We start from the raw sequence: 18,176 nt of genomic DNA on the forward strand, positions 1-18,176 counted from the left end.
AGATCAATAAGCCGACACATCCGTTCAAGCAGTGGGATTGACGAAAATACGGAGCCAACTATTCTATATGAAGATAACGCGGCATGTGTTGCTCAAACGAAGGAAGGATATATCAAAAGCGATAGAACCAAACATATACCTCCGAAGTTCTTCTCATACACGCAAGAGCTCGAGAAGAATAAAGAGATTGAAGTAAGATATGTTCGATCATGCGACAATGCAGCCGACCCCTTCACAAAATCACTCCCTACCTCGGTATTCAGAAAACACATCCATAACATTGGAATGCGTCATCAGAAGGATCTATGACTGCTTATTCGAGGGGGAGCTTACGTGGTTGTACTCTTTTTACCTTACTATGGTTTTTCCCATTGGGTTTTCCTGGAAAGGTTTTTAACGAGGTAACAAAGACGTTAAGCGGGAGCGGATAGTGACACCGGCCCCCAAGGCAACAAAGACGTTAAGCGGGAGCGGATAGTGACACCGGCCAACAAAGACGTTATGAAAGTCAAATAACACAGCCACCGCAATTGTTGAAAATATAAAGATGTGGGCCCCACTGCACTATTTGTACAGTGATTTTCTTTCTATATATACGAACGTTTCGTTCGTTGTATAATACACGCCTCAATCTCTTCTCTCTCTCTATAATAAGAAACTCTCTCTTCCTATATCAGTGTTAAAATTTCTACGGGTATAAAATTTTGCCCTTATCTAAATTCCTGCGATACAATAAAATACAAGTTCTTTTTATAACAGTTTCTATATTATATAATTGATTGAAGTTCTGACTTTTTAGGTGTCCCAGACTCCCAATGCTCTTGTTGGTTCCATAATCTCTTCTCTTTTTGTTTTAGCCGCACATCTTTTTCAACTCGCCTTTTGTAGTTTTACGTGAAAATGATACGTTTATATCTCAGTGGGGTAGAAACTGAATTTGAAATCTCTTACGTTACTATGAGATTGAAACAATTGCTCCTAGTTTCTTAGTTTACAATGATTTTTTTCTTTTAAGTAGTTAGTAGTACATGTTTGAATCATCCCCTGTATATTATTTGTGAAACATTACAACTTCTTTTTGTAGCCACGTGTCATCACTAGGATGATTCTTTGAATTATTAGAGAAATAGGTTGGTCCTCTAATTATATAATCAGCTTTTTATTAAATTAATCATAAATTTATTATTAATATCATTTATTATTTCCTTAAATAAAGATTACAGAATTGCCTAATGTGGGTAAAGTATATATGACAAATGATTTTGAATAATAAAGATCTGATAAAAAAATGTATCTTCTATCAAATTTGTTTAATTTAAAACTATTAAAATAATTTAAAAAAAAACACAATAACCATATTATAAAAATTTACATTTTTATGTATATTTTATATTTTGAATTTTAAAAAATGACTATAAATTACTAAAACTGTTAAAAGTCTCACATTCAAATTTTGCGATCCATGGTTTAAAATTTTTGTTATGACAAAATACAAATGATTACAAAATCATATAAGTAAAAGTCTAATTTAATTAATCATTAAAATTTAAAATATATATGTATATATATCATTCTAAATTAAACTATAAACCATATTGAATAAATAAATATTTTAGTTTCAAAATTTACTTTGAATAATTTTTTTTTGTAAAAGTTTTGAACTAACATTGATAATTTTTTTAAAATTATCAATTACTAATATTATTAATCCCACAATAAAAATTTTGTTATCAGTAATTTAAAGTTTTTGCTATTAAAAATACACATGATAAAAAAAACATATGAGTAAAAAGCATCATTTTAAAAAAATAAAAAAAATAAAATAGACATTAATATTAAAAATATACTATGTATGTTAATATCATTTAAATTTAATTACATATCCTATCAATTTTTTCTAAAAAAAATGTTTGGATTAATAAAATTGATTTATACGTTCGCACTAATTTAATTATATATGTAATAGTTACTGACTTTTAATTATTCAATATATATTTATTATTTCATAATATATAAGAACATATAATACATAAAATAATTTATATATATAATATTTATCCCACGCAAGGCGCGGATCTTAATTTAGTTAGATTTTATTAGTCCGACAGAAGATAAACTTAAGATCGTGGTCGTGAAAGCGCTTTTTATTTCACGTGTCTTGCCATCTATAAAAGCGTTCTTTTAGATAATTAGCGTATTTTGATATAATTATTGTGTTAGTGCTTTGGCCAAAAACTACTTCCCTTGGCTGTGTACCAAACTACCATACTGATCTGTTTTTCTTTTGTTAAGTAAATAAATTAGGTATATAATAGCTCTCGGTTTATATTTTACATATATGTAATGAGCTATATGACAGTTGTTTTATGATTTAGATTCTTAAATAACAAAGAAATACAAATATTGTAAAACATAAGTTATCTGATGATATAATGGTTGGAAGACTCGTTTTCATGTTTGAAGACTAAATATCTTGATACTTGTAATGATCTTATGTTTAATTAACTATTTTCAGTTATAGTCGATACACATTTTAAGATTAAAAATTTGGCTTGTAATTTTAACCTAATTCGTCTAACTAATGTATGGAACTAAGGTTTAAGTTTAGTGGGCAGTCATAATTGGAATCGCATTGACGTGAAGATAATTCTTCTTCCAGCCATTATATCATCAGATAGTCTATGATCATGTAATGACATGTATATATATTACTTTATGTATATTTTTATTAGTGCGTGATGCATATTGTATGATGATAAGTGATGAGACAAAAGGTGACCCATGACAACTATGGCTTTGTTCCAAAACAGTAATATCCCATTTACGTACAACATACCGACGTCTGCATCCATTTTTCCTTACAATAATGTCAATAATGAACTTATTATTGATATTTTTCTCAACGATTTATATTTAAAATCATTTTAAATTGTCCTGAAGTTTCCATTAATAATTTATTTATAAAGAAATAATCTTATATATTAAAACAGAAGTCGTAACTTTGATTCATGTGTGATTTTTAAAAAAATGGATCTAATAGACATATTCCTAAAAAGTCATGTTACATTTAATCTCTAATCTTATCGTTTAAATTTTGAATCTACCAGAAAATTTTATTGGGCTATCAATAATTGGATTTAAAGAATAGATGATCCATTGGATTTATAGATTATATAAATTAAATAGATATAATTTAATGTTGTAATACTATACCTCCATATGTTAAATATTTAAATATTTGTCGATGTTAACTTTTAAAACTATAAAGATTTTTTTTTTAAAATAACAAAAATCATATTATATAAAATGATTAATCTTTACTATCTTAAACCAATGAAATTTTTTTTTAAACTATATAGCTTATTTTAAAAATTAAACAAAAACTAAATGTTTAATTATTTACTCGATAATATAAATCTATGAAGCGAAAAGTTTAATTTTTAAAAAACTTTCTAAATTTGTGAAATGTTACAATATCTTTGAATATGACAATAAAACAATATTTTACTAATATTTATATATATATAGTTACGATTTTAATAATGAAATAATAATCCAAAAATATATATAAATATATGTGAAAGTTTAAAACAATCTATTCAATGAAAAAATATACCGTAAAATTATTATGTTTTAAAAATTGATAGACACATATTATAATATATACCAATTTAAAATTGAAACCAAAACATTTATATAAAAATAAATGAAAACAAAAATCTGGACAACCGCGCAGATCGAGATCTAGTTATTGACTTATTTTTGTAAGTTCACATCATAGTATCATAAAAACGTTCAAGGATTCAACTATCTTGCAAAAAAAAAAAAGACACAAGGAACTATTTTTTTTGTTCCTTCGAATACATAAAAAACAAACATAAATGCACATATTCATCTTAATCATCTATAATGTAATTCAACTTTCGACCCCTTTCTTTCATGAAAATTCTGATTTCTTTGATAAGAAGAATTTTCCAGGTGTCATAAAATAGCTTCACATTTCCAACTTTTAAACATCACCTGATAAAATACCAAAACGCATTGTGTGGGCTTAACTGAACTTAACAAAACTTTGGGGTCAAATATCGTAAAATATGTAAGACTTACAAGAACTGTAGAAACCAATACCTGAGTTTCTTTACTCTTCTTCACTACTATCAGCAGACGATGACTGATTGTTTGCATCGTCGCCGGCGACCCAGTACTGTTTAACGGCGTAAAGAATCTTCTCCGGAACGAGAGGACCATCTTCATGATCCATCAACTTAGTGTCCCATCTCATTCCATTAGCAATCTTCCTCACATCGTTCAAAACATCAACCTCATCCCTGATTATCACAATCCCTTCCGGCCGTAAGATCCGATCCATTTCAAGAAGAATGTCCTCGATCTTGCAGCTGCCAAATGAAAAACAAACCATTAATCAGCAGTTATCTCTGAGATTTTTCAGAAAGTTCTTAGCTGTTTAGTGTTAAGCGTAGGCCTAGCCAAAATATCTGAAATCCAAGAGAGGAACTGCACTTGAACTGAAAAACCAGATTCTGAAGTGTTATTACCAAATGAATCCTGTAGGGTGCTATAAAATGTACCTGGCCCGAAGGGTTATTACCGGAAATCGAACTAGTAACCCGAAAAACCCAAAAACCCGGATAACAAAAAAGATGTTCCTAAAATCTGAATTAGTATCCGAAAGAAGTATTCGGAACCTAAATAAGTATCTCAGATATTAAATTTCATGTTTATTTTGATATAATATCTAAAAGTTATCCAAACCCGAAATGAGATCCAAAATAAGTTTTAGGCAAAGTTATAAAATATACCAAACCAAAGTATCATTAACCTTAACACGATCCAAACATATATAAAACCAGAATGGGGTGAACCCGAAAAACCGATCAGAACTCGAACACCCATGCCTAATTAAGTGTTGCTAAATTCTCAACAAGTTTGTAGCTTTTGGGTCAAAGTTAAGAAGATTCTTAATTCTCAGAAAGTTCTTAGCTTTAGGATTTAAAATCTTTACCTGTGCTGATACATGCTAAAGACACCATTAGCGTGAATGAAATCATATGTTCTCGGATAAGTTGAAAACCCTTCACACCTGCAAAGATTTCAAAAAGCAAAGATCTTTAAAAAAAACTGCTTGTTTATTACCTCTAGAGATTACCATTTAATAGTATTGTAGAGAGTTTATTACCAGTCATGATAGATACCAATGAGACCTCTTTCATAGACAACACTCAACGTCTTCTTAGTAATAGTTGGCACCACATTCATAACCCAAGACTTAGGAGACTCCAACGCAGCAGCGAACCCACCAAGACCAGCATTCATATCCATCACGTTACGGTACCTAGTCGAACCAATCAAGCTATTAATCCTCTTGTACCTACCCACACGCTTCTTCCACAGTTTAACATCTTCTTGATACGTTTCCGCATCAACGCCACTAACCAAACCTTTGGAGACGCTCGGAGGCAACGCGAATAGCCTCTCGGGGAACTTCTTCAGCTTCCCTCCAGCGACTTCTTCTTCGTTGGATACTTTAGGGAACGGTGTCACGCAAGTTTCGATCTCCTTGTACCAGACATCATCACTGTCCTTTCTCTTACACGTGTTGACAGGTGTTGATCTATCGCACGACCTATCGTTTATCTTCTTTCTGAAGATAGCAGTGTCTCCCTTCTCGTACTTCTTCTCCCAGCATAGAGACTCTGCGATGTCCTCTATTCTCTTTTGCTCGGCTTTGAGGTCGGCTCTGGTGCGGTTCCACGTCTTGTAATAGGTTTTCCAGTTGATGGGAGGTCCTGACAAGACCCAGTAACCTCCTGGTCTCAGGACTCTGTCAACCTCCATTAAGTAGGTTCCCTCTGATACAAGCAAAGACAACAAAACATCATGACTATTTAAACTGTGAATCTGTTCCTGTTTTGTTTGGTTGATATAGTTACCGTTTGCAGTCCATGGTATCAAGCATCGAGAGCATTGAGCCATATCAAAGGCTCTTGGTGGATAAGGAAGAAGAATGGATCCAAGAACAGCTATAATAGCTGGAACACCTCTCTCAAGAGCAAACTGTACTTGTGCTTCGTGGTTGTCCCGCGGCGCAAAGGACATAGTCAAAACATTCCTCTTAAGCATATAAGCACCCCAGCTTGCAACCTAGAAGATTGGAAAACGTCAGAATTAGGCATTAGCGTTCGGGCCTTTCAGATTTTCAGTACTATGCTCATAAGGCCCGTTCGGGTTTACTAATTTTCAGGTCGGGTTCGGTTTGGATCCAAGTATAACCAGTGTCTGAAATAGCCCAAAGTTTTTTTTTTAAACTTTAAAATGACAAAAGATACTCAAAATATATAAATTATTTAAAAATGTAATTAAAATGAGTTAAACTACCTAAACTAACTAAAAATACGCAAAATAACAAATAAAACAAACTATATCTAAATTACTTTAATATATATATAATATATATATATATATACATATATATATATATAAAAAAACATTAACATATTTAACTAATTTAGGATTTTTTAGATCCTGGTTTAGTCCGAAACTGAAAACACCAGCTCTTAAGTCCCATTCGGATAGTTTTGTATACTGATTCGGATGGTTTCGTTTTTTTCGGTTTGGGCTAAAAACGTCTAGGCCTAGTCAGAATCAAGAAATGAACATGAACATACCCCACATCCAGTGTCCAATGCGGTTCTAACAGAACCATCTTTGATTGGGATAACAGAAGCTAGCTCATCAATATAAGCATCAGCACCTTGAGGGAACATAGTACCTCCACCAGGGAACTTAAACACACTCCCTTGAAACTGAACCCAGTTCTGACCAGCCTTCTCCACAGTCAAGCTCTTGAAAGGAGCATTAGCGTAATGAACATAGTCTCTGCTCTTAGGCCAAGGGAAAGGAGTCATGTAACCCTTAGGAGCTGGGACAAGACAGCGGAGCTTCTCATTCTCAGGAGGACAATGTCTCTCTCTGTAGATCATGTTCTCTCTGGGGAACTTCATGGCCCTGTCTTGCTCTTGACAAGGCGTGTAGTCCTTGAGCTTCACATCGCAGGGCTTGAAAGAAACTGGTTTTGGATCAGCTAATCTCTTGGGGATCTTGACTGTGTTGTGATGAGGTTTGAAGTCGAGGTCGGTGACGACGTCGGTGCATTGAGCTTGCTTTGTTATCTCCATGGCTATGCTGTCTCCTTTACCAAAGCCACTCTTTTGCCATGCTCCGAGAAGGTAGAAGAAACAGCATAGACCAACCACAAGGATTAGAGATAGTGAACTTCTCGATCTCGGTGGATTATTCTTAGAACCCATTGAAACTCTCTCCTGAAGCATTTATCACAAATCTCAGTAAAACACACTCTACTATGAGCTAACAATGATCAAGATCTAAAAACCTAAACTTTATCAATTTAAAGAATGAAAGAGGTATAAAGAGTCTAACTTTAGCAACTGGAATCAAAAACCCAGAACGGATCTAGTTGAAAAAAGATGAGCTTTAGAGTTACCTGGTTGATGTAGATCTTCTTGTTGCAGAGAGAGACTCCAAATCTATGTACCCTTATTCAGATCTCTGGTTTTTAGCTCTGTTTCAGTGATGAATGAGCTTGCAGAAAGTATAAAGCTTTGAGTGTGACAGAGAGAGAAAGTCACTAAACTAATGATGTCTTCTTCCTCTTTCACTAATCGAGATTTGATGAAGGCGCGTTCTATTTAATCAATTTGAAAAAAAATGTGTTTACGAAAATGATTGAATTAAATGCGTGTAAGATCTCAACAATATTATTACAATAGTCATAGATTTAGATCTGGTCTTGCACATGCATCCATATGTTTCTTTTTTTTTTCAAACCCTTTTGTGCGTTTGTTTATGTAAGGATCTTTTAAATATTTTAAGTTTTTAACTGGTTTCACCATTATTGGAATAAAAAAACACTTGAAGATTGTACATAACAAACCTTTTTCTTTATATTAAACAAGATCGAAACCATATTGTTAAACTTTTGCATAAAACACCGTAGGTTTGAACCGCGTAATCTTAATATTCTGCAATTAAAAAAAGGCTTGCAAGTCAAGATCTTGTCGTCCCAAGTGGTCCTTTTAAGACAGTTGACGATTCCCCATTTCTCCTTACTTTCGATCTCCTACCGACACTCGCATCTTACTTAACCGGCCACCGTCAAAAACCGAGTTAAATCGGTTCAATGCTAAACAATATTTATTGGAAGGTCTCGTCTTTGAAAATATACGAGTCGACATGTCGAAAGTTTCATAAATCGTTAAAAAAGGTCGATAGACCCATAAAAAATCTTTGATTTAATACTATAATCATGTTCAATCTTAAAGAAACCGGTACAACATCGCGGTTAGTCATGAATCGCCGAAAGACCAATTCGTACATGGACCCTTGACAATTGAGAAACAATTTAATGTATGAAAAGATTACAGGCTTTTGAGGCCCAACTTTTCTTGAAATATTTATCAGTTTTTTATCAATTGAACTTGTGTATCAATCAATGGGTTTATGTTTATAGTGTGTGTTTGTTGACAAGTCTTTGATGTGTCTAGAGATAGACCACAAGGCACCACAAATCAAATTGGGAAGAACATACTGAATAATTAATATACTAGTAGTAAATGAAATGGTTGCCAATCAACACTCGAGAACAAAGAAAGTGGTCAAGTCATGTTTTGATGATATAAAAAGAGATCTCTCACATACAAAAACTGTAATAGAAAAGGTGAAAATATTTGAGAGGCTGTTAGGTTTCAGGCAGTGTAAGTGTTCTTTGCGCCCCTGTCCAGCTTCTTCGCATCCTCCTGAAGAGAAACCAAACCAATACACACAATACAACAAGTAGTGAGAGATCCAAAGAAGAAAAAAAAAAACAGAAATTAGCAACAACAGAAACCCTCTTTACATGGATGATGAAACCAATGCTGCTGTTGTAATCAAGAAACTCTTTCCATTGTCTCCCAATGCTCACCTGTAACATTAAATAAAATGAAATTTCCACGTCTTTTTTTCAGAGCGAGAGAGATACAGTTTGATGGGGGTTCTTTTTTTGTCTTGTACCTGAGCAGCTTCGTTGGAAGAGTTTTTAGTCCAAATGGATATCCTTTCTTGCTTAGTTCTAACGTTAACAACAGCCCCACAGATTTCATCTCCATGGTCAAACTGTTCTCCAATCAATGCAAGCAACTACAGTGACAACAACAACCCAATAAGGATTAGACTCGAGACTGAATAGTGTGAAACAAGAACTATATGAATGTCAAGTTACATACGGTGTAAAGAAAGGGCTTATCAGACTTCTCCCTAGGGAAGTTCATAGTCCATTTGCCTCCGTTGGCGCAGATAGGATCCTCCCACTTAGGTTCAATATTGTGTTTGAAACAGTACAAGTCAGCTCCGTTAGCTAGCTTGCTCGGATGCCGAATGTTATTGTACAAACTACAAATCAAAAGTAAAATGTCAAAGCCAATACAATAGCATCCAACACCAAACAAGCAAAATTCTTCAGAGACAGAGAAGAACAGTGACTTCATGAGATCTAACACACCAACAACAAAGAAGATAACTTTCCTCTGAGAAATCGGAATCTAAACAAAACCCAGATTGTGGAATTACTGTAAGAAGGAAAAAAGCTACCAACCAACCTCCAGAAATCCTCGACGGTGGAGAAGGTGAAGACGGATCGTAAGGAGCTTCCCCAAGTCGTCTGTTTTGATTTGACGGAAGGGTTATCGAACCAGAGAGTCCACGAATGCTCCAGCGGATGCGATTCGGGGACGGCGGATTTGCCCGATTCGTCTACGATCTCTCCTTCCTCAGCATCGTCGCCTTCCTCATGGTATCGATCGATCGGGTGATCTACAGAATTGGGATTCGATTCTTCCGTAGCAACATTAGGCTTGAGTGTGTCTTCTACCGCCATCGTCTCTTCGTCTCTGCCTTCTCTTCTCCGAACAGTGTACTTCTCTTCTTGTAAAGGTGTTAGTGAAGATACGACATCGTTTCCTCGCGTAACGCAGTTTATGCACTTTTGGGCCAACGATATATAAAAGAAATCTCTTAATAGGCCTTTTTCAAATTGGGCTTTCACTTGTTCAGTTGATGAGTATTAACACCTTTTTGTTCTAATCTATTTATTTGGCAGAGACATTACTCGGCTGTAAAGAAGCTGCAGGACTTCTCAGCTTTCTCTTTCGATTACTTGTATGATAACATTACTAAAAAAATGCTGTAATTTATGGAATGTCTCTCTTTCATTTCAATACAACACACCTTTTGTCATATGAAGTAACATTCAGCTTCTAGTATTCTTCATAGCAGGCATGTCTTGAAACATAGCTGTTTACCTTTGTGATGGCCTTAGCAATCTCTCTAAGATGTACGCTGCAACTAAAGCAGAGAGATTGATACTCTGGCTCTTCTTCCGAGATCACATTGTGCGGAGAAAGCCAATACAGCCCACAACCTCTCCTTGATACAAACAAGTCTCTTACCTTGAATGATACAACTCATCATCCCCTAACCCCTCAACACCACTGTAACGTTACACAGATAAAGCCAACGGCTCTCGTTACAAAGGTGGAAGTTTTTGGAGTTGTGCAATCAGAAAAAGTTTAATTCATTCCGGCCAAAACTCTAATAACATAACTGCAGACCAAAAACTCTAATAAATCTTTGAGATAAACTGAACTGCGATAGTTTAGAAACAGGTCTTAACAAAGTCTGCCTAAAACCAAAACTCATGTTTTGTTGATTGCAAACACAAACAGTAAACAAAATCGTCTAACAAAAGGAAATGCAACAAACCCAAAAAAACAACCAAGTAATCAATCCCAAGTGGCTTGCTTGTTTCTTCACTCGTCTTCTTGGCTACGGAGCCTAGCAAGCCTGTTGGTAACAACAATATCCAACTGAGAAGCTCTCTCCACAATAGCCTTCCTCTTCTTGGTAGAAACGTTGTGAGCAATCTCAGCGCAGTAGGTCCTGTTGTGCATCATCAACAACTCGAGGTCACTCGTGTTGTGCACAACAAACTTCTTGAACCCATTGGGGAGGTAGTGGCGCGTCTTCTTGTCAGATCCGTAACCCACATTGGGCATCAAAGTCACACCCTTGAACTTTCTTCTAACCCTGGAGTCAATACCCTTTGGCCTCCTCCAGCTTTCCTGAAAAATTCAGACAAAAGGAATCACAATGTGTTCACAGAGACAATAACCAAAACAAAAGATCCAAGACAAAAAAGAAAACATGTTTCGTCCTAAAGTTGCAAACTTCTCTTGATACTCAAGTCAGTCACCATATTTCATCAGAGACGAGTTAATTATCGTAACGTTTCTACAGACAGAGAATGGTCCTCTAAAACACTAAAAAGGAACACGCATAGGTTCCGTAAGATCGAACGGAGAAAGTGGTTACCTTGACTGTGATTCTACGGTCGCTCTGGGGTCTGATGAACTTGGCAGACCTCTTCTTCACAACCTTCTTCGTAAGCAACGGGACCGCCATTTTTTTTTTTTTTGCTGCTTCACTAAGATTGATCTCAATGCGACGGAGACTCTGAAAACAGCAGCTAGAAACCTAAAATGCGTTTTAAAGGAGATAACTAGGGTTTCCTATGACACAAGATAATGGGCTTTTTTGGCCCACTAAAATATTTGTTTTGGGCCTACATTACCCTGTAGATTTTGCTTTCTTCTTTCTTGGAATTTAATATCTTACACGTGTAATAAAATGAGTTCCATTTTACGTAATAAACTAATAGTTTTTGGGTATTATTATATCTACGGGTAAGATGTCAAACCGGCACGAGTGGCTCGCGTACAAAAAATAAAATGGCTCCTAATGCATCTTCGATGTACACTTTTATAATTTTTTCTAAAATAGAAATCTCTATTATAGACGTGAAAATGCTTCAATGTATGCTTTTATAATAAAATTCTTCTATTTTAGAGGAAAATTACTTTTTGTCTCTATATTTAGAGGTGAAAATAGCATATCTCTATATTTTCCCTTATAAATAGAGGAACTCTATTATAGATGCATACATTGGAGCACTTTCACCTCTATAATAGAGTTTCTCTATTTTAGAGGAAAATATAAAAATAGAAATAGAGCTGGATTGGAGATGGTCTTAGACCTAATTTTATCTGGAACAAAAAGCGGGTTGGACCTGTATTAACAAGTAAAAGTTGCAAATTTTGTTGATGACTCTCTCACTAAAATTCTCTCCCCTTTTACCAAAAAAAACACTTCTCTCCCAACTCTCCCAAATGTTTGACATGCGACCCTTTGCAGTTAGCCCTGTCCAATACAAGATTATATCTAAAATCTTGCGTGAGATTGACACCACTGCTACCAAATATGATATCAGAAACTCAGTGCTTTTGTATCCGGGAAATATTCGGGAAGTTGATTTCTGATAATACTCTCATCACTCATAAAATGATTCATGGTGTACCAATGATTTTGTTTACCTAGATTGATTAATATAAATATGTTTAGAATTTATCTATTTTAATAGATAAGCATAAGCTTATTTAATTATAAATATGTTGACAATCTATATATTATAATGTAATAATTATTTACTATTTTTAATATAAAACTAGGTAGAGATCCGGATAATGAGAAAGCTTATACAAACATTTATGTTATATAATATCCCCTCCGTTTCAATCTATATATATATATAAAGTTGGTTTTTTTTCTTCTTATGACATGTGGAAGGGGGGTTTGTTGACATGTGTCCTCATGTTTTTTTTTGTATTTAAATTTTTCTTCTTTTAAATTATTACAATTTTCTCCATCAATTTCTAATTGTGTATTATCTAATCCTTATCACACTTATTGGTCTCTAAAATTCAAGAAATAAATAAAATAATATAAATATATTTAAATATTTAATTTATTCACATCTAAAAATAGCAAGATTTTTCATGATCATTTTATTATTTTTACTAATTTTTATTATTTCATTTACAAATTATATTTATTTCACTATTATTATCATAAGATAATCAAATTAAGAATAAGAAACTAGACAACCAACACATAAACTAAGAAAGCGGGCCAAAGAGAAAACAATAATCGAAAGGCCAAAGCCACCAAAAAGCAAGAAAATATATGCCTAAAACACCGGAATCACAACCAGTAGCTAAAAAGTAAGAAACACCTCACAGACTAAACAAGAACATACAAGACGGCATGCAACTGAAAAACCACAAAGCTCTCGATAGAAGGGACCAAAGCTCCAAGAGACTAACTCTGCACACCTATACCAAGGAAAACATGGAAAGAAAAGAAACAACTTGAGAGAGAGAGAATGGAAGACAACCACCAAAAAATCAGAGACTAAACTTGAGACCAGAAATAACCTTCCAAGCCCACATAGCATACACGAACGAAAACATTATCCAAATCTCGAGTGGCAAACATGGTGAAAGGGAGAGCCACCAGGATGCGATGAAAGCTGCAAAGAGATGCAAGAATATAGAGGGAAAGGGAGACGGAGCGAAATCAGAAAACTATGGAGCCGTCCTCGAGCTATGAAAGAGAGCATAGAAGTCAGAACACCAAAAACTAGATCTTGAAAACCAAAACGAGCAGAGACTATTGACGGTAAGCCAACGACGGAGAATACAAAATCAAAGACGAATAAACTCTGACCCAACCAAGGAGAAGCAGTTCCTAACATCAGCTGAAATCTAAGGAAGAAGAGGAGCAATCAATATTGACTAGAACAGCCTACAATGCCGTGAGAAGCAACCGAACAACTGAAAACTCATAAACCCGATCTGCAATCGAACAACTGAAAACTCATAAACCCGATCTGCAACAAATACCATATAATCTCATAGGTGAAGAAGGCAAGAAGAACAAGATAAAAGTGTGAGTTTTTTTCCGGTGATGGTGAGAAGCACCGCACACCAGAAATGTAACGAAATACATAGACGGTGAGGGCTCAAGTTTAAAATATTGGGAGAGGGCAAAAACATCTTAAAAATTATAATTTTCAAAAATATGAAAAAAATATAATACAATTTTGACAATGAAACCGTTAATATTAGAATCAACAAATGCGTAGATGCAAAGTTATTGAAATTCAATATTAGTTTACGTTAGAGGCTCATTTGACTACTAACAAGTACTATACACACAACAACACATTATTCAAAAAAAAAACGCAAAATATATTAACTTATCACCTACTACATAACAAACTAAAAACATCAAATAATGATCTTAACAAATAAAAACGATAACATAATTACATTATCCAAAAAAAAATCATGCTCTTAGCAATAATAAAACAATATTACGCGCGAAGCGCGGACACCCCCCTAGTATCTTATAATATAAAGTAGACCCCAACTCTCTTTTCCTCTTGCCACGTAAGAAAATAGTGCAAGGAGAAACCGCCACGTGTCCCGTTTTTGAAAACGATGCGTATCATTTAATCTGATATTTCATTCATTCGGGCTTCAGTTTTGTTGGGCCGTTTATTCTCTTCGTCGAGCCCACACCTCATATATCGGCTTCACCTTGATGAAACGCCACGTTTCTATCAGAGTTAGCGTGTGTTACGCGGAAAAAGGGCCTATTTCAACATGAACTTTACCCGTCGTGCTTATTCCTTCCCGAACTTTGTACTAGTGCATATTCCATACTGAACTAAATAAAAATTTAAATATACTACATGAACATTAATGCATCGTGCCTTTTCATTATCGAACTTTTAGTAGTGCATATTTCATACCGAACAAACAAAATTTCAAAAATACTACATGAACTCTTAAAATCGTGCTTCTATATATATTGATCGTCAAATGTGTTATTCATCCGTTAATTTATCAAAACGACATTATTTTGGATGAATTCTGTAAAATTAAAAATTAAAAATATTACATGAACTCTCAAAACCGTGCTTATATATATTGACCGTCAAAGGTGTTAGTCATCCATTAATTTACCAAAACGCGTTATCTTGGATAAATTCTATAAAGTTAAAATTTATTTTTTGGGAGATTCAAACTCTCACCCTGGTGGACCCTGGTGGACAAGCATAAAGTAAATATCTGAATTAATAATAAATAATTTAAACTTATAAAATAAGAATTTTAAAGGTAAATTTAAAAACATAAGTAATTAAAGATTTATTTGATAAACTAAAACAAGAAAAATTTGATAACATTTATTTGATTAAACTAATATATATATATATATAAGTTAATGTTTACACAATTTATACAAGAAAGTTATTTTGCTTTATGTATGTTATCCAAAATAACGTTGTTTTGATAAATTAACGGATGACTAACACTTTTGACGGTCAATATATATAGAAGCACGATTTTAAGAGTTCATCTAGTATTTTTGAATTTTTGTTTAGTTCGGTATAGATATGCACTACTAAAAGTTCGGAAATAAAAATGCACAATGCATTAAAGTTCATGTAGTATATTTGAATTTTTTGTTCAGTTGAGTATGAAATATACACTAGTACAAAGTTCGGAACGGAATAGGCACGACAGACAAAGTTCATCTTGAAATAAGTCCTTTTTCCTGTGTTACGCAGACGATCTTTCATCTTCTTCGCCACAGCCGACATCGAATTTTAGGGTTCACCTTACTCTTTAATCTCTGAGCTTCTTCACCATAAAGGAGTTTCAGGAGGATGAGTGAGTTGAATCGTCTTGAAGAATCTATGTATGAATATTCGATTGCGTCGTTACGTCTTGCTTCCGCAAATTCTCATTCAATACATTCTCTACTCTCTTTGGTTCTATGAATCTACAGCTATAAATAGGTGAGTTTGCCTCCACCAAATTTATCATTCCATTCCTCACAATCATATTAATCCAAAAACTTCTGCATATTAGAATTGCTAATTCATCTCTCCTCATCACTGATTTGAAAGCTCCGGCGTCGTAGCATTTCGGGTAAGCAAACACGTGATCATCTTCCAATTGCTAGCAGAGTTTTAAATTTTCCAAATTTGGAGATGATTTAAAATATTATGGATTCATCTTAGCAGAGCGTAGCTAGAAGTTTTTTACTGTGTTTATTGACTGGGGTTTCTTCTCGCTATCGTACGCTGCAAGGTCCGGCGTATTTAAGCAGGAGTCCGAAGTCAAGAAGCATATGAACAGTTTAAATAAACATGTTGTCAAGAGCGTTCAAGTAGGGTAAATCTATTATCTTCTTCTTTTTAAGTATTTTTCTGTTTCGGTTAATTTTGGTGAGTATCATAATCTGATGATTCATGCTTTCTCTCTCTCATGATGATTTATATTACCTTTTGGCTTCATCAAACCTTGAGTCTAGAGACCTTCCTCGCAGATTATCTGCTTCTGATAGTTTACGAAGGTACACATATCTCCTGACACCATCTTATGCACACACACAAAAAGATCTCTACTTTGTTTGATGTTGGCTATATGAGGCAGACTGTTCTTAATAGTTTGATGTTTGATTAATGAGAAGACCAGGTTCGTGCACTCCAAGGATCTGACAGACGGTAATCAAGATGCACATGAAGAGGTGATGAGAGCTTCAGAGACGCTGGAAAATCTGCAGCTTGATAGAAAAACACAGAACCTAACATCATCGTGGAGGTAAAGTCTCCAAGCTTCTTTCCGATAAATCCAAGATTGGAATGTTTGATTGGTTTAATTGTGATTTAGGAATGTGTGGGATAGAACAAATGAAGAAGAATGGAAAGATTGATATTTTATACATATAATGAGAGATTACTCTCATCCAAAAAAACAGTCGTAGTGGGTGATCGAGAGTTGGTATTTTCAATGCTATCATATAAATGTGTGTGTCGTTGTTTCCTGTTCATAAAGTATTAGTTGAGTTTTTTGTGATTTTTCGCAGATAGCTTATCTTAATATCTTTCAAATAAATATCAGTAATATTGATGACGAGTTCAAGCATCTATTCTGTGACATAGCCACCCCCCCCCCCCCCCCCAGCGACTTTCTTGAGGTGGAGAAGGAGCTGCAGAAGATTGTTTGAAAGCCGGTAAGGAATACTGCACAAATCTAAGGCAAATCGCTAAAAAGGAAGCAAACCTCACCAGCACACCTCTTCCATATCTCTTCCAAAGCTTCAACACCAACAGTTCCCGGAACTCAACCTCATAAATGAATGATATGCTATTTGAAAACCAAACTGAACCCTAATTTTCTTACTATTTGACATATTTGTACATATAACAAAGTGTATGCTGTGTTTTTAGTTTACAGTGGGTTGCATGTATTCCGAAGAAAAATGCATTTTCAACTAAAGGAGATTGCATTTACACATGTAACTTGAGATCACAATTTAAGAATGTCATGCAACGAGAAAGTAGTGAACACAAAAAAGTGAATAAGTTTTCTAATACAATATCAGATATGTTTTGCAGACCACAATACAATAATGAAGAGATTCAAATAGATCAATACTCTCATTTCTTAAGCTCCATGCCATCTGGTGGAATGCTCTCATCTTCCTTATTCTCAACCTCTTCCAGTTTGGGTAGCACCGTCCTGTTCGTCTCTTCCTGTAAAACCAAAAGAGAGATTCATCAGCTCACAAATGGGATGTCAATGTTGACAACACATTGAAAGGTCTTTACAGAGGGTACGAGTTAAAAAAATCATGTGTTATCTAACAACATTCACAAGTCACAACCACCAAGGAGATGCCAAATAAGCAACATTAAGGATAGATGCGACAAGTGGTGGGGGTACGGCTAACGGAGAAAGTTCATCTGACCATGTGAATATTTTGAAAACTAAAATTTCTTTGTACTTTTTAAAAGATTTGGTAAAATGTTATACATTAATTAGTTTATTAACCCCTCCAAATTTGCTAAACATATACTTGATCCAATAATTTTTAAAATAATTTCCATTTCCCTTCATTATTAAAATTATTTAGTTATTCATTTCTTTTTTTTTTCTTTTTTTTTCTTTTTTCAGAAACCTTTTCTGTTTTCAGCACTTTAAATACAATTTTCCTTACATAAGCTTATAAATATATAAAAAATTATTTGATTTTTATTATCTTTAGAAACTAATTATGTTTTTATTTATTAAATATTTAAATGGATATTTTAATAAATAAAATGTCTTTTTTTCATCAAAAATCTAAGCAAA

General features: G+C 34.1%; 3 protein-coding genes across 4 annotated transcripts; all 3 read right to left on the minus strand.

Annotated features, from left to right (window-relative positions):
• Positions 1 to 3,719: 3,719 nt before the first annotated feature.
• LOC111215173 (probable methyltransferase PMT14) lies at positions 3,720 to 7,736 on the minus strand. 2 transcript variants are annotated; one of them, XM_048745462.1, is made up of 8 exons: positions 7,649 to 7,714; positions 7,523 to 7,615; positions 6,687 to 7,340; positions 5,952 to 6,162; positions 5,198 to 5,870; positions 5,024 to 5,101; positions 4,129 to 4,397; positions 3,720 to 4,020 (listed from the first exon to the last, which is right to left on the minus strand). In XM_048745462.1, the coding sequence occupies exons 3-7, from the start codon at positions 7,326 to 7,328 to the stop codon at positions 4,139 to 4,141; spliced, it is 1,863 nt and encodes a 620-aa protein (XP_048601419.1). In that variant the 5' UTR covers positions 7,329 to 7,340; positions 7,523 to 7,615; positions 7,649 to 7,714; the 3' UTR covers positions 3,720 to 4,020; positions 4,129 to 4,138. The 2 variants fall into 2 exon arrangements, with proteins under 2 accessions (XP_048601419.1, XP_022574244.2); XM_022718523.2 differs by having other exon boundaries at positions 7,523 to 7,736.
• An 875-nt stretch (positions 7,737 to 8,611) lies between these two features.
• On the minus strand, positions 8,612 to 10,042 carry LOC106422663 (eukaryotic translation initiation factor 4E-1-like). The gene is made up of 5 exons (XM_013863473.3): positions 9,675 to 10,042; positions 9,303 to 9,468; positions 9,091 to 9,216; positions 8,936 to 9,001; positions 8,612 to 8,834 (listed from the first exon to the last, which is right to left on the minus strand). Exons 1-5 carry the CDS (start codon positions 9,950 to 9,952, stop codon positions 8,784 to 8,786), a joined length of 687 nt encoding a protein of 228 aa, XP_013718927.1. The 5' UTR covers positions 9,953 to 10,042; the 3' UTR covers positions 8,612 to 8,783.
• A 647-nt stretch (positions 10,043 to 10,689) lies between these two features.
• Positions 10,690 to 11,620, minus strand: LOC106422762 (60S ribosomal protein L32-1). Its single transcript, XM_013863585.2, has 2 exons — positions 11,446 to 11,620; positions 10,690 to 11,195 (listed from the first exon to the last, which is right to left on the minus strand). Exons 1-2 carry the CDS (start codon positions 11,533 to 11,535, stop codon positions 10,884 to 10,886), a joined length of 402 nt encoding a protein of 133 aa, XP_013719039.1. The 5' UTR covers positions 11,536 to 11,620; the 3' UTR covers positions 10,690 to 10,883.
• Positions 11,621 to 18,176: the final 6,556 nt, after the last annotated feature.

Source organism: Brassica napus, chromosome C1 (genome assembly GCF_020379485.1).
Source record: "Brassica napus cultivar Da-Ae chromosome C1, Da-Ae, whole genome shotgun sequence".
Classification (NCBI taxonomy): domain Eukaryota; kingdom Viridiplantae; phylum Streptophyta; class Magnoliopsida; order Brassicales; family Brassicaceae; genus Brassica; species Brassica napus.